The 23,170-nt window shown below is 38.8% G+C and overlaps 2 protein-coding genes across 3 annotated transcripts; one reads left to right on the forward strand and one right to left on the reverse strand.

The window, feature by feature from the left end:
* Positions 1-4,410: 4,410 nt before the first annotated feature.
* On the forward strand, positions 4,411-13,762 carry tspan2a (tetraspanin 2a). 2 transcript variants are annotated; one of them, XM_010730101.3, is made up of 9 exons: positions 4,411-4,655; positions 7,034-7,136; positions 11,274-11,371; positions 11,980-12,054; positions 12,147-12,242; positions 12,329-12,400; positions 12,533-12,616; positions 12,724-12,792; positions 13,129-13,762. In XM_010730101.3, exons 1-8 carry the CDS (start codon positions 4,587-4,589, stop codon positions 12,787-12,789), a joined length of 663 nt encoding a protein of 220 aa, XP_010728403.3. In that variant the 5' UTR covers positions 4,411-4,586; the 3' UTR covers positions 12,790-12,792; positions 13,129-13,762. The 2 variants fall into 2 exon arrangements, with proteins under 2 accessions (XP_010728403.3, XP_010728404.3); XM_010730102.3 differs by having other exon boundaries at positions 4,412-4,655; positions 12,880-13,762.
* Positions 13,763-14,742: 980 nt separating this feature from the next.
* Positions 14,743-20,102, reverse strand: slc25a55a (solute carrier family 25 member 55a). Its single transcript, XM_010730100.3, has 10 exons — positions 19,972-20,102; positions 19,228-19,326; positions 18,709-18,834; positions 18,270-18,325; positions 16,925-17,015; positions 16,718-16,836; positions 16,416-16,611; positions 16,149-16,303; positions 15,992-16,067; positions 14,743-15,901 (listed from the first exon to the last, which is right to left on the reverse strand). Exons 2-10 carry the CDS (start codon positions 19,245-19,247, stop codon positions 15,742-15,744), a joined length of 999 nt encoding a protein of 332 aa, XP_010728402.1. The 5' UTR covers positions 19,248-19,326; positions 19,972-20,102; the 3' UTR covers positions 14,743-15,741.
* Between the last annotated feature and the right edge of the window lie 3,068 nt (positions 20,103-23,170).

Raw genomic sequence — 23,170 nt, forward strand, 5'->3', positions numbered from 1 at the left:
TTATGTGCTAAGCACTGATTTTATGGCTGCTGCTAAAGTTAAACTCTTGTTCATAGTTGGGTTTTTATCTTGGAAATGCAATAAAATACACATGCCACAACACACTGATTTGCTCTTAGCCAGCAGTTAAACTCTGTTGTAAAATAATTTCTATCTGGAATTAATCTAATTTGATTTGGTTATGTGTTCCAGGATTAAATAACCATTTATGATTGTCCAAATTGGGTTCACATTGTGGTATTTTACAGCTGCAACTCATGCTTTTAGTAACTTTGTTATTGTCTTTGAGATATTTCTGCTCTGGGGTTAGACTGATTTGCGAAAACAAGAATGAGTAAAAAGCTCTCAAAGCTACACAGATTGTATGTTTTAGTCTGAGACAGTGATGCCGCCGGGCAGGCTTTTTGTCCATTATTTTCAGTCTGGTTGCATAAGGATGTGAGGTGTGTCATTGTAGATGGTGCTTGGGGCCATACTGTCATACAATATGAAAAATGAGAGAAAATCATAGAGTGCATAAATAACTTCCTGAGTGGGTATGTAGGGCCAATTAAGGTTGGTCCTTACTGTTATTGAAATCTCCTTTACATGTTTATTGAATGTGAGTTGTGTAGGCTAGCCCAAATTATTCTCAATAGTTGAACTTGAGCTTGTTTAGTTTACTGCTGCTGCTTGTTTACCTCCAAGGAGCTCTGCCTCGACTTTAAACGCAGCAGCGCCATCTAGAGGTCAGACGGAGGAACACGTCCAATGTCTTCACATAAAACATGTATCAGCACCAATGATTAGCACTGAGGCAGGTGTTAACACGGTATATGAATACTTACGGTCATGGGCTGAGTTAGAAAGCTGAGAAAATGAATAATTCCCTACGCTGTCACCGAGAAACGTGATGTGGCAACGTGAAGGGCGTAAACTGATGCCAGTCAATGACTGTCTACTGCGCATGCGTCGTGTTGAGTTCACGGATACACCCATGATATCTACTCGGGGAAAAAACAGCACTGCCTCGTTTTTTGATCTGTTTTGTACTTGACATGAAGTAAATGCACGCAAACGCAGCTTGGAAGTAAAGACATATACACTCAGGCAAAGACATTAAACACAACCACCTTAAAACAGTCTTATGTCATCTTATTTTTATTTTATGTGAACATTATGTCATCAAAAGATTCAGTAATACAAATTATAATAATAATGATAATAATGAGAAGAAGAAGAAGAACAACAACAACAGCAACAAGCACAAGCAGAGCTTATTTTGGGACATATAGCCTAATGTGATTAATGCAACAACAATAAATAAATTAGCTTGATTCTTGACTTTGGATATAGACAAAATAACATTAGCTCTTGGAAGACCTGGGGATGTGATTAAAAGCTCCAGAAAAAGCTAGACCTGGAACTATATAGTAGAGATATAGATATATATATATATCTCATCAGGAAGAAGGAACATGAGAAACCTGAGAAGCATCAAGGATTGAAAGAGCAGCTGGAACGGATGTGGAACCTCAAGGGTAGTGTGGTTCCCGTGGTAGTGGGGGCACTTGGGGCAGTAACCCCCAAACTGGGAGAGTGGCTTCAACAAATCCCAGGAACAACATCTGAAGCCTCAGTCCAGAAGAGTGCAGTCCTAGGAACGTCGAAGATACTGCGCAGAACCGGACATAATAATAACTATTTCAATAAATATATAAGAATGGTGATGCTAAGAATAAGAATAATTTGGTATTAAGCTTTGGGTAAAGTGAAGTTAATACCAGCATAAGTGCCGAGAGTTTACAATAAAGCACCTTCCTTTGTAAGAGTACCAAACAACAGACAACTTCTCAGTCTGTCCACTAGATAGAGACAAAGATCTGACTGAATATTCAGTCCCATAATACTTCAGTGTGTCTGTGGTCCTTTCTCTGGTTTCCATGCAATTATTAAAAAAAATATATGTATAAATATATATATATATATATATATATTTTTATTTAAAGGGTCAATTATTTATAATTAATCGACTGTCTTCATATTCAAAAAATTATTTTGGTTTCACCAGATTGTCTGTTTCTTCACCTCTGACGTGTCCTAGATCATGAGGATGACTCATAGTTGCACCATATGGAGATCAGGTTACATTATTGCATCGGATTTACATATCAAGCACAGCAGAGGAGGGTGAGACGGGTGAGGATGGGGCAGCTATGGAGGGATAATGGGATTTTGACTCCATTAAACCCTGAGGATATAGTTTCAGTTTGGTTGTACTACCACTGTCACAATTACCGCTCTGAATTCATGACAGGATTGGATGACCAAAGTGATATTAGATTAATATTGATGCAGTTCAGTGAACTTATTTAGAGTTACATGGCAACTATTAATCATTTGTAATCTTATCTATCTATCTATCTATCTATCTATCTATCTATCTATCTATCTATCTATCTATCTATCTATCTATCTATCTATCTATCTATCTATCTATCTATCCATCTGTCTATCTATCTCTTCAATGGATCCTTGTATATTTTGCTGACTCTTGCTATAGATGTCATCTGATAAACAGAGGAGGTAGGCAGTGATGTGATGTGTCTCATGATCCACCCGGACTGATCCTCACAGATACTCTGGCAGACAAACAGGGGGTCGCTGTTTCCCTCCCACATCAGTGCAGCAAACAAAGGCAGCAGCACAAACATGAGAAGCTCGACTGTCAGAGCGGGTGAACCCGAGCTGACCCCCCTCCGGCCTGCAGAGAACGCACAGAAGAGCTTTGCTGACGCTCCATATGTGGTCTTCATTCACAGGAATTGTCTTATATTCAGTGAAAAGCAACACTACTGTGCATGCAAACAAATAACTGTCTTCATATAGGATACTAAGTACAATTTGTACACACACTTATACAAGGAAGTATAGCTTTTCATTGTGACTTGCAACAGTAATGGCAGTCAAATGATCCAAAAGAGCCAAAACAAGTTCACCATTTCCAATTTAATTATAGTTTCTGTGCATATTTTGAGAACACAAATTAGTTACTGTATATTTTGTTATTAATTTATGCGAAGGATAGGATAAATGACATGTAAGACTTCTCACAGATATTCAGCTCATTCGGAAATGGACCGGTAGTATTTGAATATTGTCACATAATTTCTGCTTATTGACTTCAGGGATTAATGAACATAATAAAATAAACCACAGAACAGGTGCAGAATGTGCAATAAATACTTGACCACAGACAGCTGCGTTGGTCTGAGATAGCTACATAATTTTGCATTTTGAAGTTCCTTATTTTTTACTCCATCTACTCATGAAAATTGGACAACTCTCTCAGACCTTCCCATCTTTCACAACATGACTGAATGATGCACATCAGAGGAGATTCAAAAGTTGGTATACCCAATGCAGAATGAAAAATAATACTCCATGTACCTGCGTATAAGGATGTACAATGCACATTTTTTTCCTGCACAGAGAGTTTATGTGTATGTTTTTCCTTTGTATATTTTTTATATGGTAGAACTCCATGTGGCTGTACTTTACAGCAGTGTTTTGAGCTAAAATTTAAACCACAACTGTAAAAACTCCAAATCCAATAGTTGGTGGGCCAACTGACTAATGCCTCTGTAGGATTCGGCTTTGTCTCCTTTACATGTCAGTCATGTTCTGTCAAGGTTAAGAAACCTTTCAAACTAAAATTACAATATTATTAAACTGTTAAGACTTCAAATAATTAAAACATTTGCAGACTTTTATTGTGCCTTGTAAGAATCTTCTGGGCTTGTGGGAGAGTATTATAGGTAGTTATGACTTCAGGATTTCAGGTCAGTTTTTGGTAAAACATCTTAAAACTGTGCCAATCAGTGACTTTATCTCAGGTCACAGGGTTTTAGTTGCATACTGTCCACAAGTTCCTGTATTTCTATAATAAACACAGATACCAGAGGCACAGTGTAGGGCGACATACAGGTTTAAAAGTGTCTCTGTGACTGAGGTGATAAACCTCTCATGTGGAAGTCAAGGAGGTGAAGCTGTATTAAAATTGTGTTAGTGGTTTCCTCTACAGTTTGAATTCACTATATTTAGTCTAAAATAGTACTGCAAACAGATGGCAGCTTTCTGCACCAGTTTCACATCCCACCCACAAGGATTGTTATATAATTTGGTTTACAAATGAGGATTATTGTGCAAAAAGTGACTCCTATTTGGAGAATTTTATCTTTTAAGATATCATTTACCAAACGATTCTCTTTGTTACCAACGTGATCGCCTAAGCAGTGATATCACACACTCAAATGAGCTGATTATGTTGTTGGCAGACATCCTGGAGACTCCCATGGGTCCCCACAGATCGTCCCTGAAGCCCACCTTTGAGCACCTCAGCGAACGTGCACACGCCGCGGATGGGCGGTGCAAGAGGCAGCGTGGAGGCAGCCAGCCTGCGCGGCTTGTGCGCATGTTTGGATGTAACGTTAATCGCGGTGCAGGTCCTTTCATCATTACATGGTTGATGCACAACTGTAAGAAGCGAGGGTTTGACACACATAAACAGCGCTTAGATCGGAGATATCGACAAATCAGGTGGCATCATGAGCAAAGTGCAGGGTGGGATGAAATGCGTGAAATATCTGCTTTTCGTTTTCAACTTCATCTTCTGGGTAAGTCTAACGGTTTGCATGGAAACAACGTTATTGCTGTTTTTGAACAGACTGCTCGTGTTTATTTTCTGTCTTGGCTTGTTTAATTGAAATGCTTATTAAGCTCTGTTTGCATGTAGAAAACCCGCCTTAATGTAGTGTTTACATACACTGCAGGATAACAGCATGGATATTAATATTGTTAGATATGGATTTTAATTAACCTGGTTTCATTATACGTTGGAGATCTGGGGAGTTTAGATTGCTTCTCTCCACCTGCTCGGTGCCAACTCCTCTCTGACTCTTAAACCAATCCTGCGTAATGTTATCAGTCACCTTCTTTCCATTTAAATTCATTATACAGCTCATTACAGCTCTTTTAGCCTCTTCTATCTATGAAATGCTTTAATAATTAAGGAGGAAATTACTTTAGAGCCTGTAAGCCACTTATCTCTTTTAGCACTCAAATGATTTATATAGTCATTAATGTTCTGTGGTCCGTCCTGCAGCATAAACATCAGAGCTGCAGGGTGTTGTTACTTTTCCAACACACCCACTTGTTCATGATTTTTGGCATTGTGCTGTGACTTTCCCGCTGCAGCTCTCTGGGAGTGTGTGTGTAGGGTGTTTCCTCGCAGACAGGGTTAATCTGTTTTGGGCATATCATGGAGTTTTGTTTTGATTTTTTATACTGCATTAGATCTGCTCAGATAAGGTTACCTGTGGCTCCGGCTGCTGTGTAGTCGCTTTCGATTTTTCTGTGCAGTTATCATTTAATATTATTATGTTAGGTCTCCTTATTAGTTGTAAAGATGGTGGGAATGGATATACACAAAAAAGTTTTGGCTTGTAAAACAAAGCTACTCCTTGTGATCCTTCAACGCGGGTTGTGGACTTACTGTTCAACTAAAGAGTGAAAGAAAGATTATTCCTTTTCAGTTTTATTTTAATAATTTAAGAACACCAAATATGTTAAATGACAACAAAAAATAAATAAATGAAAATCCAGCTTTAATGCCCTTTTATTCATCTCACAACTGCAGATTTGTTCTGCAGCCTACTGGGGGTCCAGAGAACCACATTACAGAACAACATCAGTGCCAAAGTCATGCTTTGCTTCCTGTTACTTGCAGGATCTGCATACATGATTTTGTTGTTTTATATTTTTTGGTTAATAAAAAGTCTAAAAATAGTCACAGTTTTCTGAAGCCAAAGCTGATGTCTGAAAACAGACTCTTGCACTTGTCATCATCGGATGTTTTTACTGCTGAATGATACAGTATATATGGATTTAAACAGCTGAATTGACTCATCTGTGCTCCGTAAGACCATCACTTGTGTCACCCGAACAGACAGCGGCTCCTTTGTTTGAGAGTTTCAGGACTGAGAAAGCAGAGCTGTTGTGGTCGGAGCCAAAAGGGGCGTACAGTACGCTGTCATTTTGGGGTGCAGAGCCAAAAAAGCTGCCAATGGCGGTGTGAGTTACATCACCAAGGCACTGTGAGGCTGGCACAGCCTGTGGCTGAAATACACCATGGGTGATGGACCATTAATGCTGTGATACTACCATTTAAATAATGTATTTTAATGGTCTATATGAGACGCTGGTAGAAAATGTTCAGGTCTTTCTTTTTGCAATCAAAGACTGTAATTTAGTTTTCAACCTGTCTGGATTTCCTGTTGTAAAACTGAATTTCTAATTTTTCTAATTTTGCTTTATCAATATGCATCAATACACAATATAATATTGGCAGTTTAAACCAAATAATACCAGTTAGATGTAGATAGAAGGTCAGAAGGATTCACTTTCTCAGGGTGACACCTGGTCGATCGATTAGTTTATTTCTGGTCATGCTTGTCCAGGGAGCAATGATATCCTCTTTATTGTTGTGACAACCCCATTAGGGACATAAAACCTGATATTTTGTTTTTCAGCTACCCTATACCTCAACATATGAACACTACAAACAGGTTTATTACATGGAATTTTAATTTAAGGAGAAAAATATGTGTCCCTTTAATTATGTGCAGGGAGGCGCTCAGTTTGAGAGTCTAAAAAATACTTTTCTTTGAGGTGCATTAACATTTCTGGCAGGAGCTTGTTTAGAATAAACAGAAAAAGAAAAAGAAAAAACAGCCAGTGAGCATCAAGAGCCACTTTACCGATGAGACAAAGACGAGAGCGCCACCTGCAGAATCTTAATCAACAGAAGAGAAAAGAGCACATGATGGGCCTCAATGTTTCACTGTGAACTGATTGAAAGTTTTACACCAAAGACATCACGATTCAAATCCTAAAAACAGTGACTGCATTTCGAGGAGGTTTTAAAAAATGTGCTCTGTTATTCTGCAGAAATGTGTAATTATGAGATGAATATTTATGATTTATCACTCCTCAGTTGTCGGGCCTGCTGGTGCTGGCTGTGGGACTTTGGCTCAGGTTTGACCCAGAAACAGTGAAGCTACTGACAGGAGATGGTGCCCCTGACACATTCTTCATAGGTACGTACAGCCTCTTCTCACATCTTACTTTACACCCACACATCATAAAATATGGTGCAAGATAACAAAAGGAGGATTATCTTGATTCAGGATAAGTCACTTGTGGATTTTATGAGCGGCAAAGCAACTTAAATTTGATTTATATTTGACATATCAAATGCTATGTTGCTGATTAATTACTTCTCAAATCATTTTGATGACATGATGATGTAACAAGAAGTGACAGTAAAAGCTGCTTAAAGACATCATTTTTGTTGACATGTCTTCTTCAGATTACACAGGGAAGAACCAGATTTTACGCCTGATGACATCAGGTTTTATGGTGCACTATAATAATAATTTAACAAACCCTCGAACTTCCCAGGGGACTCCCAGCCGGCAGTCTAACTTTCAGGGGCCGCAGGTGTTACTGAGCTGTAATGAACTCTTAAGCAGCACATTTTATCCTCAGTGCACTGTGATGTTTCATCGCTTCCTCTCTACACTGCAGTCTTGCAGTACTCAAGATTGTTTTTTTTTTGAAGATCACATTACACATTTTTACTCTTTTTTAAATATGTTATTTTATTTTATGACCAAAAACTGTGGGGATATCACCAAAAGGTTTTGTTGAGATCATTACTGTGGATTGGATGTAAGACTTCCTGCTTCAAATGCAATAACTCATTTCTAATTTGAAATTTTTGTTTCTGTTTGCAACCGTCACCCCTCCCCACCCGCCTTCACACTCATTCCAAAAAAGTGATTGTGTGAGAAGAAGGTGTCAGCCAAATCATCTGTAATAGAGATTTGGCTACTTAAACCACAAACAGTTCATTTGCAAAAGAAAACACACAGCAGTGTGTAAATCCGCCTCACCCAAAGGGATTCTTGACATGGTCTCGACCCCTCAAAGTCTCAATCTCAATACGGTCATGACTGAAGTGATCTTGACAACAATGCTGCCACACCACATGACTGAAACTCACTTTTCTGAGTGGTTCCCATCCTCACTGATGTGACATATGGTGCTTTGAGCTGAGGGGAGGAAAAATGCACCATTAGTGGTAGTGCTTTGATTTATGGGTGACGGAGAGAATTCCTCATGTATACAAATGTTGATTTGATTTTTCCTTTCACTGGAACAATAATAAAAAAAAATCAATCAGAGATGCTCAAACAGTGACAAATGAACCAGAGGCTGTTACTGATTAATGAACAGCTCCGTCTCATCGTTTAAATGTCTTGTAAGATCGTAGCACTTTGTACTCAAGTGGCCTTTGATCAATACTGAATGAGTTTCTTTGCAGAGCTCCAGAAGACAGTATGTGATTAAAACATACAGTACAACACTACTACATCCTTGAGTATGTAGTAGTGTTGCAGTACTCATACAATAGGCCCTCTCTCTCTCTCTCTCTCTCTCTCTCTCTGTCTCTCTCTGTCTCACTCTCTCTCTCTCTCGCTCTGCGTAGGAGCAGATGATTAGAATGAAGCCTATTCTTGTTACTCCCGTTTAGACCATGACCTAAAATGGTGACTTCACTTCATCAGCTCTCTGCTGTGCTTTCACGGAGCTGGCCGCCTCCCTCAGGACATGTGTGGGTTGGGCAGGTGACAGGAGTCATAATATTGCACCTTGCAGTTCATCCTTAAAATAAAAAAAAAGAAGAAGCAATGTTTCATCAGGTATCTTGTGCAAATGTGAGTAAATAAAGTGGACGTTAATGCCGTCATACAGCAAAGGGTATTGAAGATACTGAGGTAAAATACACTGATGTTCTCATAGCTGTCGGGTTATCTAAACTGCTGTAGGTGAGATAATTTTTCTTCAGTTTGGTTTAATTTGACATGCAAATATCATCTAAACTATGCTGGAGGATTCGAATCGAGGTGACAGTGCTAACTACCACCACCGCTGTGCAGAATAACACCCAGCAGAATAATGTCCATCCTGTCCAGCTACAACATTAAAAGGCAGCAATAAAAAAATAATCCAAAACATAAAATGAATCATTTAAAGGCGACAGTCTGCAATGGATACTTTCCACTGATGATACAAAAGCCCTATCCAGAGGCTGCAGTGTTTAGTTTAGTGTTTAGTCCATTCTGGGCTACTGTAGAAACATGGCAGACTCTATGGAAGAGGACCTACGGCATCTGTAGATATAAAAGGTTAACAAAAACTCAACAATTCTAATTTCCAGGTGATTAAACACTAATGAAAACATAGTTATGCATAGCTTATTACATTTACGACCACATTTTGCAAATAAATCTGAGACGCTGGACCTTTAAGGAAAAGTTTAAATGCGTACCTTTAATTTCTAATGGTGTATTTGTAATTTCTTGTGTTGCTGAAGGTCTGAAGTGTTGAACTGGTTGTTGCTACCCAGCAAAAGACTGCAGCAGATTACAGAGTACAAAGGTATCAATGCATCTAAATATCTGAAAGATCCTGCAGAGGATCGATCATCTTACAGAGGAGCCTTAGCAACAAAATCCATGGCATGAGCTTCCTAAGCAGTCTGGTGGAGCGATGCTTCATACATACATTCATACTTCATACATTCATCCTCCTGCAAGGGGACTAAACAGAGTATGATACCATAACAAGGCAAAGTGGCAGCATTCCCTATGGGTGAATCATTTTCCATTTTGTCACCTTTGTTGCTCAGGGCGCCAGTGTGTAAACAGTCATTATGTGCATATCCAAGATACTGACAGAGAGAAACTTCAGACACGGAGAGATGTTTACACTCACTAGTATGTATTGCTGCAAGCTACCTGCTACCAGCATTAACAAGGAGAAAGTATAGTTGGTAGCTGTCTGCTGGATATCACCAGCTACAGTAAAACAGTGCATATTTAAGTCAGTGATGGAAAACATCGCCAGCCAAGATAAGTTCTGTGTCGACACTTTGTATACACAGCAGAAGCTGTCTTGGCCCGTTATACTTTCCATTGCTAACTCTTTTCTTTGAGGCAGCATATCCGTTGCTTCCAGGAATCTGTTCATCTTGTCTTTACCTCCCCTTTTGTTCAACAGCAGGAAAACAACAGCTTGCAAGCCCCCCTTGTGGATTAATTAAATTGCTGCAGTGGTTGCTGTCTATGTCACTGATTAGACCCTTAGCATGGACCTCTGGGACCGGTCCGGTGTATGGTTACAGTGTAGAGGGCTCAGTAGTGAGGGCTGGGAGCAAGAGAGCAGATCGGGGAGGTGACGACATCCAGGCTCGTAGGGAGGTGGGATGGTGGGGGGTGTAGTCGAACTGCAGCAATCAGGGCAATTTGATTTTGCTTTTTACTGGACAGATGGCATCTGTTGCACTGGTTTACAGCCGAAGATGCACAATGTCTAAATAGAAATAACAATAACATAACAATCATGTATGAAAAGAGTAACACGTAGGCCTTCCTTCTCAGTAAACCCTACAGACTCAGCTTTATTTTACATCTATAGATGAGGAGATTCAGCTATCTGCAGCTTGCCCAGTATCTTGTTTTGTTTAACACGCTGACGGGGACAGACAGATGGTCACTGAAGATATTTATTTTAAGCAGTGGACTGTCACTGGACTGTCTCAACAAGCTCCAATATTTCCCTGCATACTTAGAGACGATGACCACTACACCAGGACACAGTTTATACACCAGTTCTAATCTGACAGATTAAATGAATTCATTTATCCCTCGTATCATACCAAATGACAAAGAAGTACTATTTTAGGCCAAGCGAGAAAAGCGCGACTTTGTGTCAAAGCTTCTCTTTGTGTTTCAGACTTCTTTCATCTAGATTCAAAGCTCTAAAATTCACAAGCGGCTGAACTGAAGGAGTAGGCTGATAATCAGACTGAATTGTGGGAGGCGATTCAGAAGATTTAGGCCACACCAAGAGTTTCCACCTACACTTTTCTGCTCGTAGTCAAACACAATAACAATCCTTTTTAAATATTCTGCTCCAACTCCCAACAAAGACATGGAAGCAGTTGGATCATGCTGCCATCCTCAGTTGAAGCTGTGAACTGCAGTCATGTGACAGAGCACTAACACAATGTGATTAGATTATTTGTCTGCTAAGGCTATAAATGACTATATTATGAACATTACACGATTGGTGCATTGTTAATCTATCTGCCTTTTTCTCTCCCACAGCTGTGTACATCCTTCTTGGTGCAGGAGCGTTGATGATGATCGTAGGGTTCTTTGGATGTTTTGGGGCTGTTCGTGAGTCTCAGTGTCTTCTTGCATCGGTGGGTTGAAGTGATGCCTTTGTGTTTTGATGAGATATGCTGTTTTATACTAAATGTGACACAATCCCTCTGATTCATATGGAATTTGGCATATGGCACTAATTATAGGAGAAACCAAACAAATCAAACCAATCAAACATTGCCATACTTTCAAATAATTAATTCCAATTAAATGCTAGGGTAACCAGAATATTTTAGTCAGTGCACAGCAGGTAAGAGAAATGTGAAATCTGTGTCCAGAAAGGCATATAACTAAACAAACATGGAGAATAAGGTTTAGAATAAAAAATGAATAATGGATAAATATTTATTTTGGTTTAAAACATTTTTTTTTTCATATTTTAATATATTTCATATATCCCTATTTTTGTATTTTCATTGTGAAGTAGCATAAATTGCGTACTTCTTTCCAGGAAAGTTTTAGGAAATTTACAAAAGAGTCTGTTCAATCAGCTGCTTTTTCCAGGGTCAGGATTGAACTTTTAATCTCAGACTGGCCCATAAAATTAAGTGCTATCTTATTAATAAATTACTGATATCAACTCTTTTTGTATAAAAAGTTGCATCGATAGAAGACGATAATAATCAGTCTCCTCTCTATTCTGCAGTTCTTTGTTTGCCTTCTGATAATCTTTGGAGCCGAGATTGCCGCTGGTGTGTTTGGATTCATAAACAAGGAGCAGGTAAAACACCGAAATGACAAGTGAAGGGATTTAATAATCAGATTGTAATACCTTTTAAATTCACATTTACTGTTTTATTTTATCAAAAATAGATTGTTGAAGAAGTCCAAAAGTTCTACAGTAGCTCCATCTCTGCTGACGTCTCCAATTCGAATGGCACCGCCATCGCACTCATTTACCACCAGACTGTGAGTGAACCTTCAGATCAGTCACCTCATTCATACAGTTTGTTGCAATAGATTACACATTTGTATCATTTTTTTTACATTTACAGCTGAACTGTTGTGGAGGCTCAGCATCAGACGCGACTAGCACACTTTGTGCAGACATTCCCGAGGAGACACAGGTAAACTCTTGTGCCTGCTATGACACTATACACCCACAGGGTGGCAGTAGAGCACAGCTGCAATTTAACAAAGGATCAGTCGTGTATCGTTTATCATCAATCAACAATGTGAATATTTCATGATGTTTTTAGGACTGTCTCAGTGCAATAACAGACTTCTTCAACGAGAGGCTTCATATCATTGGATATATTGGGATTGGTGTGGCAGGAGTAATGGTGAGAAGGAACAAGACCTTGATTTCACAAACACAAAATAACGATGATACTGGGTCGTTGAAGCTGCTTAAATGTTTTAACAGGTCTGGAAATGTGTCTGATTTCAGATCATAGGAATGATCTTCAGTATGGTTCTGTGCTGTGCCATCAGGAACAACAGGGAGGTCATATAGATGGTGAGTTTACACATTCACTGACTCCGTCTTAATCATTTACATAAGAGGGGAAACACCAAACTTACATCTCAATGTCATTTCTCCCAGTCCTGAGTGGAGGTTCACTGAATAATACAAAGAGAGAGTACAATACATCCCAGACGTCCCAGTTGTCCGCGGGCCAAATTCAACACGATACGCTGGATCGTTATTTTCACACCGTCTCCTCAACTCCACCAGCGCTGATAATTTATTTCTCTGTCCTTTTCCATAACACATGCTCTGCTTTTGGCACAACTCTGTGACACTTCTCGGTTTTAACATCTTTTTTCTTTTTTCATTGCTGTTGCTCCACAGGGGCGACAGTGCTGCACATGACGAAGCCTTCTTTGACACAGGAAATGTTGTGACTGAGGAGTATTTGCTGTAAATATGGACACCTTGCCGTTAACATTATTTATCGTGCCTATTCTAGCATCTTTTATGTAATTTCTAGGCCTTACGCCAATCATACTTTGTGTGCTTAAATGTTTTGAGGACTTGTCTACCTTTGCAAAGTCGATTTCCATTATGTGCCTATATCTAGTCACACAGACAAGCCTGCAGCTGCTGTGCTATTTATCTATTCCATGTGATTTGAATATGTACATAATGACTGTGCTTGCTCCCAGCCACCACTCTCAAGTATTTCTACTTTAAAGCACAATAGAAGAAGTGTAGATGTGATATCAACCCAAAGGGTTAGGAAAGGTCTGATGAAAAACTGCCACTCTGTGAATCTCCAAATTCATCTAAAAGGTCACGAGTAATACGACGTCTTGAGCTCTTCTGGAGCATGTGTGAACTGTAACAGTGAGCTAGTCTTTTGCATTTTGTGTGTGAATTATTTTGGATGTAAATTTTGTTGGTGTGCCAATAAGATGTGAATTATAGAATAATATAGTTTGTCATACCGTTAACCATAATTAAAAGAAGAAACTGGGTGCTTTTATTAGTGTGTTTGAGTGTTTTCTGTTCTCCCGCCTGAAGCGTGTGAGTCACAAGTTTGTTTCTTGTATGTGTGTGTGTCAGAAACAGAGCAGGGTCATAAATGTAAATTTTGTGGTCGGTGGAGTTCCTGAACACGTCAGAGCTTCGTGTAGAGTCACTGACATGAAATGGCTGCCATTCTGCCACGCTGGACCAGAGATAAGTAATCCTGTTTATTCAGACGATACTGATTAAAAAGTCAAGATTCATCTCTACAGGAGGCCACTTACACACTTATTACTGCTTAGACACAATTAGAAACTCTGAGGAAGGTCACAGAATGTTAGATTTCTTACCAAACTTATAAAGTAAGATGTAGATGTAGACTTTTGACTAGGGAAGTCTATTTTCACTTTTGTTATAGGGCCTGCACTGTTTTCAGCTTAACTGCAGTTTAAGTTTCGATTTGATTAAACACTAATAAAAAGTTTAAACAAAGTTTCTTCAAGTGGTGGAAAGTAGCTCACTCACTCTATTCTCCTCTTATATATTTGAAAAAGTATATATAAAGTCATTTCATCTCTTTATCCTTTTACCCTAAAGAACAGACCTGCCCCCACTATAAAAATACGAGCAACAAACTATCAAAGGTTGGCTGCTTAGCTATTCATAATAAAGTAATTAAAATCAGTCCTACCTTTACCTGCCAGCTACAACACTAGTGAGATAGTAATGCATCAATAATTATAATCTAGTAATATACTATAGATTACTACACTACATAAATTGTAGTACATTGTAACACAAGTGTGCCACATTTATCAAACAATAATTCACAATCATAATCTGAGCTAATTTTGCACCTATGGTAGAATCATTATAGATAGATATCATTATCTGATAGTATTAATCATGACTGCCTTCATATTGCATTAATAATTTTGTCCATGCCCTTCATATAAACTGATACAATCAATATAATCAATCCACACACACACAGAATCAATGTTTCACATTTTAATGTATATATAAAGGTATGTACAAAAATCCATCACAAACACAAAATACAGTAACAGTCGTCTTTCACAGTCACAGTAATAATGCTCTTTTTTTGTCCAAGAACCTTGTTCAGAGACGTGTCGATCTGCTCTGTAAAGGCATACACTAAAAATAATATATATACACACACTGGTGAGTGAAATAGGTAGGTATGCATATTTAAATGTAATTGAGGTTATGTGGACAAACACATACATATATAATGTGCATGCATCTCAAGTTTTTGCGGATATTAAGATACAACGACTGTAGTTCTAAATATCAAGTATATAACAGGTTACTGTTTATGGTTTGGCAAGTATATGGTCCCTTGTCTTTAGGAAGGTTCATGATCAGTCAAATTAAACATAACACTCACAATTATTGTCGAAATGCATGTAAAACAAAAAAAAATATCCCTTTACATTAAAGTGTGTAAATTGTGTCCCCCATTTGAGGCCTTGAAAACTTCCAGGCTTTGTAACATCAGACAGCAACAGGAAAGGAGAGGAAAACACAAAATACTGCAAGCTGCTGCATTTCAGCAAATTCAAAATAAAACTACAAATAGAAAATATGAAAAGTGATAGCATAGAAGAAAACACACAAAAAAATATAGGTCTGTCTCTTTGATGGAGTGTGCTTCCCTCCCTCACAGAGGGAAACAGAACAGGACTGTCCCGGGGACAAAGAAAGAATAACACTGCAAATCTGAGTCCCGCAGTCCAGCACAGCTAACAGCTTCAAGTGCAAACGTTGGCCCGTAGCCTACTGAATAAGTCACAAAAGTGTTTAAGTGCAACACAGCTGTTGGACCATACAGACGATGTAATCTTGGTCTTTACAGCCTGAAGGCTTTCTGACTCTGTCAGACAAGACTTGTAAACCGATGGTACGTAGCTGCCAGTTGTTCCACAATCCACACTCAGAAGGTCCTATGCATTAACCACTGAGTGGATACGCTCACGCAGACAGGAGGCTGAGGGGCGAGCTGTCCATGATGTATTCGCCAACGCCAACAAAGTACATAACCTGTGCAATGCCGAACAGAGGAGCGATGACCAGAGCTCGACAGCCGGCGCCTTTCAGGAAGGCAGAGGGTCCTTCCTTTCGCATTATTTTTCTGCGGAGAACCAGAGAGGTGGGTTTACTTACAAATGTGCACACACACAAAAGGAAGGTACTTACGTAACAATGAATGACTCAGTCTTACCTCACACAATCCACAACTCCATTGTAAGCCTCCTCATTGGAGCCTTTGTTCAGTGACTGCAGTCTAGTCTTCACGACTACAAAAAAAAAGAAATTTTAGGCAACGTTCTAGAAACATTACAGGGTGCTGTTATGACATTGTGGCTTTCAAAACTCACCATCACAGGGGTTTACAGCCACAGCGGCTGTAGATCCTGCTGCACAGCCTGAGAGGAAAGCCCAATAAAAGGGTGATGACTCCTCAGGGCCGGGTTTGCCCAGGCGGTTCAGGTTGGCAAACAACGGGAAGTAGACAATAGAAAAGGGAACATCCCTGAAAGGAAACAAAATAAGTTGAACCAGACTGAAAACATGACACAAAAGGTAACTGGTCTAACAAGTTAACATGGTTCCTCTTCAGGATCAGGGAGGAATAAGAGTTTTACCTCATCAGTGTTGCCCCCAGACCTCTGTAGAGCCCCTGGATGCCCTGAGTATGGAGAAGCTCCTTTGCGATCTGTGTGGCAGACACAGCTCGTGGTGCTGAAACCACTGTGCCAGAGTTGTAGGAGCGGCTGAGCATGGTGTTGGTGGCCACGAGCTTGGTGGGCGCCATCATGCCTGGTTTTTGCTGCTGGGCCGCTTTAAAACAAAACATAAAACATATTAGGACTGGCGCTAAGAAGCAGTTAATCAAGAGAAATTTCTACGTGGATAATAGTAGGTATAATATTTGTATTTGTCTCACCGAGCCTGCCTGCATCCTGGAGCTGTATCTTGAGCATTTCCATGGGGGTGGTGATAATGACCTGACACATCCCTGCACCACAACCTGCCAGCATCTCTTTGAACACTGTCAGCCCCTTTCTGTTGACAGACAGGAAAAATATTTAAGTAACACGGCCGGCTGAACACATTTCTTGAGCAGAGGTTTTCACAAGTTGATTTTGCTTACCCATCTTTGGAGAGGTGATGCCTGAAGAAGTCATTAGCAGCCAGCTTGATTGCTTTCTCGGGGGTGACCAGGGTCAAATTGACAGCGGCACCTGAGGAAAAACAAACACACAGTTAGCACTGAAGTCACAATCAAGTTTCCATTCAGCACATGTACAAAAAAAGAAAAAGAAAACATTCCCCGCCACTATCTTTATAACATTAAAATGTAATAAGTCCATTGTATAATCTAAACACAAGACAAATGCTGAATTTAAAGTAGCTTCAGTCATGATGATGGAGGGGGATTACATCAAGATAAAATTACAATATGTTTCAGAAGGAAAATGAGAAACAAGCCAAACACAAGACAAAGAGAAGAAATTAGGAAGGTAATGGATATCCAGAGGAAGATGCAAAGACTATGAAGGACAATGAGTCAGTTTACGATAACAGGGCCCACTTTGTGTGGAGAAAACTTTAAGAAAGGAAATCTGTGTCTATTGAAAGGCTCCAAGATAAGTCAGTTGGTTAATGACAACAACAGACAAGAGGAACACAGAGATGTTAGTGAAAGGACAGACCGAATCCTTTAGACATGGACTGTGTGTGCAGACTTTAGGCGAGCTGAAAACCTCATCTGTTAGGCTGCTGAAATAAACAGCGCCCCAGATTTATTTTCAAGATCAACCAAAGTCTGTAAAGACACAAATCATAGTCTAAAAAAAAAAAAAAAAGGATTCACGACAAGTCGACAGTGAAGAGACAGCCAAGTAGTTATTAAAAAAGTAGTCAGATAACAGAACATACAGATGGCAAAACAAAAACATGTGCCTATAGTTTTAAATAGAGCAATATTGTAAGAACCATTTAATGATTTGCCTCCAGCGTGGCTGCGCCTTATCGGCTAGCCTTCAATATCCCAGGGGGACCCAAGTCTGTAATATGAAAAACACAGATGCAAACAAACAGCATTCCTCACACAAGCAGAGACCCAGACTAAAAAAAAAAAAAGGTCTCAATTTTCCTCATATTTAACTTAGCCCACAAGATTGCACTTTTTTTTCTACAATTTTTTACATGCATATACAATTTTATTGATAATAACTGCATGAATGTTATTATAAACACCAGAGCTTAAAGCTGTAAAATCACTTTGCAAGAGAAGACCTTTGGCTGTCTCTCTTTCACAACTATATTTTTAAGTAATTCAAGCTTCCTGTGCACTCAGAATATACCTTATCTGAAGCTTCAGCACCATGTACCCAGTTGTAATCATGTAATTAATGTTTAGGCTACACTACATTAAATCCTCTTCACACATGTTACAGCCTATTGGTTAATATTCAGATGTGTGTAAATCTTACCTCTGTACATTCCAAAGTAACCCTCTGATCGAACTGTCTTGACAAGGCAGTCCATCCTACAAAATAAGAAAGCAGAAAATATATTAGTATGAACAAAACGAACATTTAAATATTGTGCAGAAGCTTAATTTTTTAATAGAAAACTGTCAATGCTGGTAATCTTTCACAACCAGTGGAAATGTAGGTGCCCATTGGGTAAATGGATTAGTAAATTTCCACAAGTCACAGACGACCTCATTCATGAGGCGTGAGATCATCACTAAGCATCAAGTGATGAATGATCCTAATTCGACATAACCACCTGACGCCCTGCATGTGTCACTGTGTGATTAGCAGGAACAGTCCTGGATTATACATGGACATAGTAGGTAGAGAGATTTGGCAAACAGTGTCGCTGTGTCATCTCGTGTACAACAACAGTCCAACTAAAAATACTTACATGCTCTTGTAGACGTGCTGACCGGGTCTCTGATTCTGCAACCTGGTCTTTGCCAAGTCAATGGGGAAGACACAAGTAACCCCAACAATGCCAGCAATACCGCCATTAATGAGCTTGGCTGGGAGGCTGAAATGAGACGACAAAGAAAAAAATGTCAACACTTAAAAGTGGAAATTAATCTTGTGTGAAAATCGCATTGAGGACCTATAATAAGTGTTAAAATAAGCTAATTCTCTCAGTTTAATAGGACTGTAAAGTCAATATGCCTGGGTTCTCATGTCATTTAGACACCGTAGCCTATTGGAAACAGTGCATCCATATTCATATTATAGATAAAATGATTTTTGGTTCATTAAAAACAAAACTGGATTCAAATGGAGAGTGAAAATAATCACCAGCTAAGGCTGCAAATAAGAACTGCCTTTATTTGCTGATCAATATACCATTTTTTTTTTTTTTAAATAAAACTATCTGTCTATGCAATAACTGTACTTTATGGAGAATGAATGAGAGACTCACCTGATCTGCTGCTGAGACATGATGACTTTGAATTAAGCGAAGAGAGCGAAGTAGAGAAGTAGATTCAAGTGTCCTTCAGTCTAATCAATGAGTAGAGTCCTAGACAGAGATAACGGAAGGAGTTACTTCCTAGTACATGAGCACAGAGTATAAGTACACACAGCTTATCCTTCTCACAGCGGCGGCTTTAGCTTATCTACGCACAACACATGGCCACGTGACCGCCTTGTAATATGAGTAGTAGTAGCAGCCGTGGGCGTGTTCTAACTCGCATAGCGGAACCCCATATAAGGGCATCACCGCCTTTCATACATTCCTGAACGTTATAGATCTGTATGAAAAGTTACATTAAAAAAGGAAAATACAAACACTGGCGTAAACTGCATTATAAAACGAAGCTTTATAGGATAGTGCCGATGCAAATAAATAATAGTGCAAATATAAACACTTTAAAAAAATATATATCTGCATTGATATGTCAAGTATATTATGTTGCAGACAATTTTAGGTGAATAAATAGTAATATTAAAAAAAAGGTAGAATCATTTCTATACAGATGTGTCTCGTCACGGAGCTGTTAACTCTCAGTTTCATGCATAAGATTAGCAGGCGGGCTTAGCTGAGGACCCCCCATTCAGAACAATACCGTCGTTTAAAGCGAACAAACCGACTTTCACGAACAAGCTACCGACTTTAAAACACGTACTATGTTACTTTTAAATAAATGAAAAAGCTTGAACTTACCAAAAGATTGTCTTGTAGCGTTTCTTCACGATTGTTTCGAGCTGTTAGCGCTTCCTTCTGACTGCTTCGCCGGTCTCTTCTGCTAATATAGCCCTGACACACTGACTGGAAATTTCCATTCAGCTTCAAGCGGAGGGGTGGATACGCCGGGTACTATCGTTGTATTCCAGCCAATGACGGATTAGCTAGCGCTCATACTCGGCGTTGATTGGCTGACTCTACCTCCCCTTTGTGTGATTGGACGATAGACTCATCAATCAAACTGTTCCACCAATCACAGATGGTTGTGGGTGTATGTTGAAAGAATCCATTGTTACACAGCATTCCTGCAGTATGTACCGCTAAAAGTTAAATAATAGGGTTAATGTTTAAAGTTTAAAGAGATTAGTGAAGTATAGGTGAAAAGGGGGGTCAGGGCACCATTTCCCAAAAGGATCTTAAGGTTAATATGATCTTGGTCACATTGTAAGTCTTTGGGCTAAGGTCATAATGACATTAAGACCACTCTGGTGAGCATATTGGTTACACCAGTGGGATGACATCATTCTAATCTATTCTATTCAGGTGTATACAGATTGCTCCAAGTGGTGACTAGGTTACTAAATATGTTACTGAATACACAATTTGTCATGTGTAGGTTAACACAGGGTCAACAATGCAATGTGTTGGACGAGAGGACAGCTCAGCATCATGAACACTAATAAAAATAAGCTAAAGAAGTTAAATACAATAAAAAAACAATAACCTAAAAACACAAAATATAAAATATTATATGAAATATATGTATAAGTGTGACAAGGTTGTGCCAAGTATTGTATAGTAACACTATTATTATGACACTACTTCACTAAATTACAAAGTTAACTACTGTAGTATACAGTAGTATACACTGTAGTATATAACAACCATAGCTGCTAGTTCTTTTAAATTTTTAGATGTAGTTAATATTTTACATACAAAATATATCACCACTTTATAAAATATGGTCCATTCTTATAGGCTAATTACCCAACTGTGCTTAATGCAGCAGTAATAACGATAAAATGAACAGAATTTTGTGGATAACGCTTCCAGACATTTTCTAAAGTAGGAGTTTTACTTGTAAATGGGTATTTTTAAATTGTGTTATGACAATTTTTATATAAAAGAATCTGAATACTTCTGCCACCACTAGCTGATCTTGACTTCTTCATGCCTTCAACAGCAGCAGGTCAGAAACCTAACTTCCATCCGTCTCTCATTGCCCACTTATTCTAAACTGTTGAGATTGTATGCAACCATGTGTATAGGAAGCAGGTTTCGATTAACAAGAGTGAAAACTGTCCTAGATAAATAAATGTTTTTTAAAAAAAGTTTTAATGTATTAAAACCAACATGGCCTATTTCTTGTCTGTGTTAAACAAGGAACAAAAGGCAGGATATTGAATTTCAACAGAAACAGAAAGTCTAGTAGATTCTGTTGGAAAGGTTGTACAATGCCAAGCTGAGCTGCAATTGCAGGGTTTATGCCAAAGACAAGAGGTTATGTTCATGGTTCATCTGAAATGTTTATGTCAAGTTCCAAGCAAGGGTGTGTCTTTTGCTGCTTATATATAACTGAGGCTAAAATGTTGCATAACAGTGTAGTATGTATGATATGCAAGTCAAATACAGTACTCAGCTTTACATCGGCAGCATCTGACCTACAGGACTAAGTCATCTATTGTATTTGATCTTTTCTATTTAACTGTCTGAACATTTAGTCATCCAGTTATCTTGAAATAATGAAATCTAATCAGGCAAGGCGCAACATAACAAGAACTCCCCAGGGCTTAAGTGAACATGTCTGTTTTGTAACTTGTCTTTGGATAAACATTGACAGTACTGATATGTATTATCTTGGTTTATTTTGCATTTTTTATTTTGTTATTATGAAACTACTATATGTGTTACAAACATACTTTTGTCTCTCCATTTTTTTCTTGGGTATGTGTAATTGAGCAATTATGACAAACTAAAACAAGCTAAATTATAAAGGCATTAGGAATTATAATGTCAATTTGTTATGTAAGCTTAAAGGCACAGTTACAGTTAGGCCTGCTGGTATGCTAGCAGCTCTGTTGCTGTACTCAGGCACAGTGGTCCTGGGAACAAAACACACTTAGTTTAACATGCTGTCATTTGCTAAGTAACAGTGAAGATGAAGCACAGCTGCAGATGCTGAGAATGTCATTAGTTTTGCAGGTATTTGATCATACACCAAAGAATCCAGTATATCTCTAACAAATTTCATAATAATCCATCCAACGGTTGTTGAGACATGCCACTAGAAACAAGAACATCAACCTGAAAGTGACACTGAGAAATGAAGGATGGCCAAGTTTCATGTTCGTGCTGAATTTAATCTCAATCCTCCCATGGCAACAACATTTCTCACATTTTTTCCAGTCGGATAAACACAACACAAACAAAAGTGTTTTGGTTTGTCTGAATGAAAGAGTGGTCGGTATGTGGACCTCATAGCTGGTTCTCTTGGAGTGCTGATGGAAGCAAATTCCATTTCATCCACTGCTTTATCCATTTGGGCATTAGGGTTTTCAAAACACCACCACACGGAGAATTTTAGCTAGGCAATTCAAACCATTGTACCATAACAGTCAGATGATCTTTGAGTCATATCAGGTCAACTGTTTTTTTTAAAAAGTATGCAACATAATAAACCTTCCAGTTATGTGAATTTATAATGCTGTGCTACACCTTATAGATCATTGTAATGTACTATATATATACTACTGAAGTAACTAAAATGACAGTATGGCACAATCTGTCTAATAAAATTAACCACATTTTCAACAGATATGAGTCGAAGGAAAAGAAGCAGCACAGAAAAATAAAAAAGGACTACAAATCCCAGAGTGGATACAATACACCACCATTTTGTCAGCTGACTGTTAAACTGCAAGGTTAAACTGAGGGTTGCGGGAAGTTGTACAAGCTTCCGCAAGGGTGTTGTTAGTGTTAAACTGTCTAACTATTTTTTCGACCAACAGGATTTCACTGTGTGTTCCATTTCTCCCCTCAAGGCTGCTTCAAGATTTGTAATTAAATGGAACAGAGGCAGAACCTGGGAATAATATCACTCCTATGATGCTTCTTGATAGTGACACTATCTCTTTCTGTAAGAGGATAATTCTTCTTGTCCACCGTGCAAACCAACTCT

The sequence above is a fragment of the Larimichthys crocea genome, chromosome VI, assembly GCF_000972845.2.
Source record: "Larimichthys crocea isolate SSNF chromosome VI, L_crocea_2.0, whole genome shotgun sequence".
NCBI classification, from domain to species: Eukaryota; Metazoa; Chordata; class Actinopteri; family Sciaenidae; genus Larimichthys; species Larimichthys crocea.

Bases quoted from the DNA above. Each gene is read 5' to 3' on its own strand.
- tspan2a (XM_010730101.3), top strand. From the start codon at position 4,587: ATGAGCAAAGTGCAGGGTGGGATGAAATGCGTGAAATATCTGCTTTTC. The intron at 4,656-7,033 runs GTAAGTCTAACG...ATCACTCCTCAG, and splicing joins TTTTCAACTTCATCTTCTGG to TTGTCGGGCCTGCTGGTGCT. The intron at 12,401-12,532 runs GTAAACTCTTGT...TGATGTTTTTAG, and splicing joins ACATTCCCGAGGAGACACAG to GACTGTCTCAGTGCAATAAC.
- slc25a55a (XM_010730100.3), bottom strand. From the start codon at position 19,247: ATGTCTCAGCAGCAGATCAG. The intron at 18,326-18,708 runs GTAAGTATTTTT...CTTATTTTGTAG, and splicing joins CAGCACGTCTACAAGAGCAT to GATGGACTGCCTTGTCAAGA. The intron at 16,068-16,148 runs GTGAGTTTTGAA...TTTTTTTTGTAG, and splicing joins GGCTGTAAACCCCTGTGATG to TCGTGAAGACTAGACTGCAG.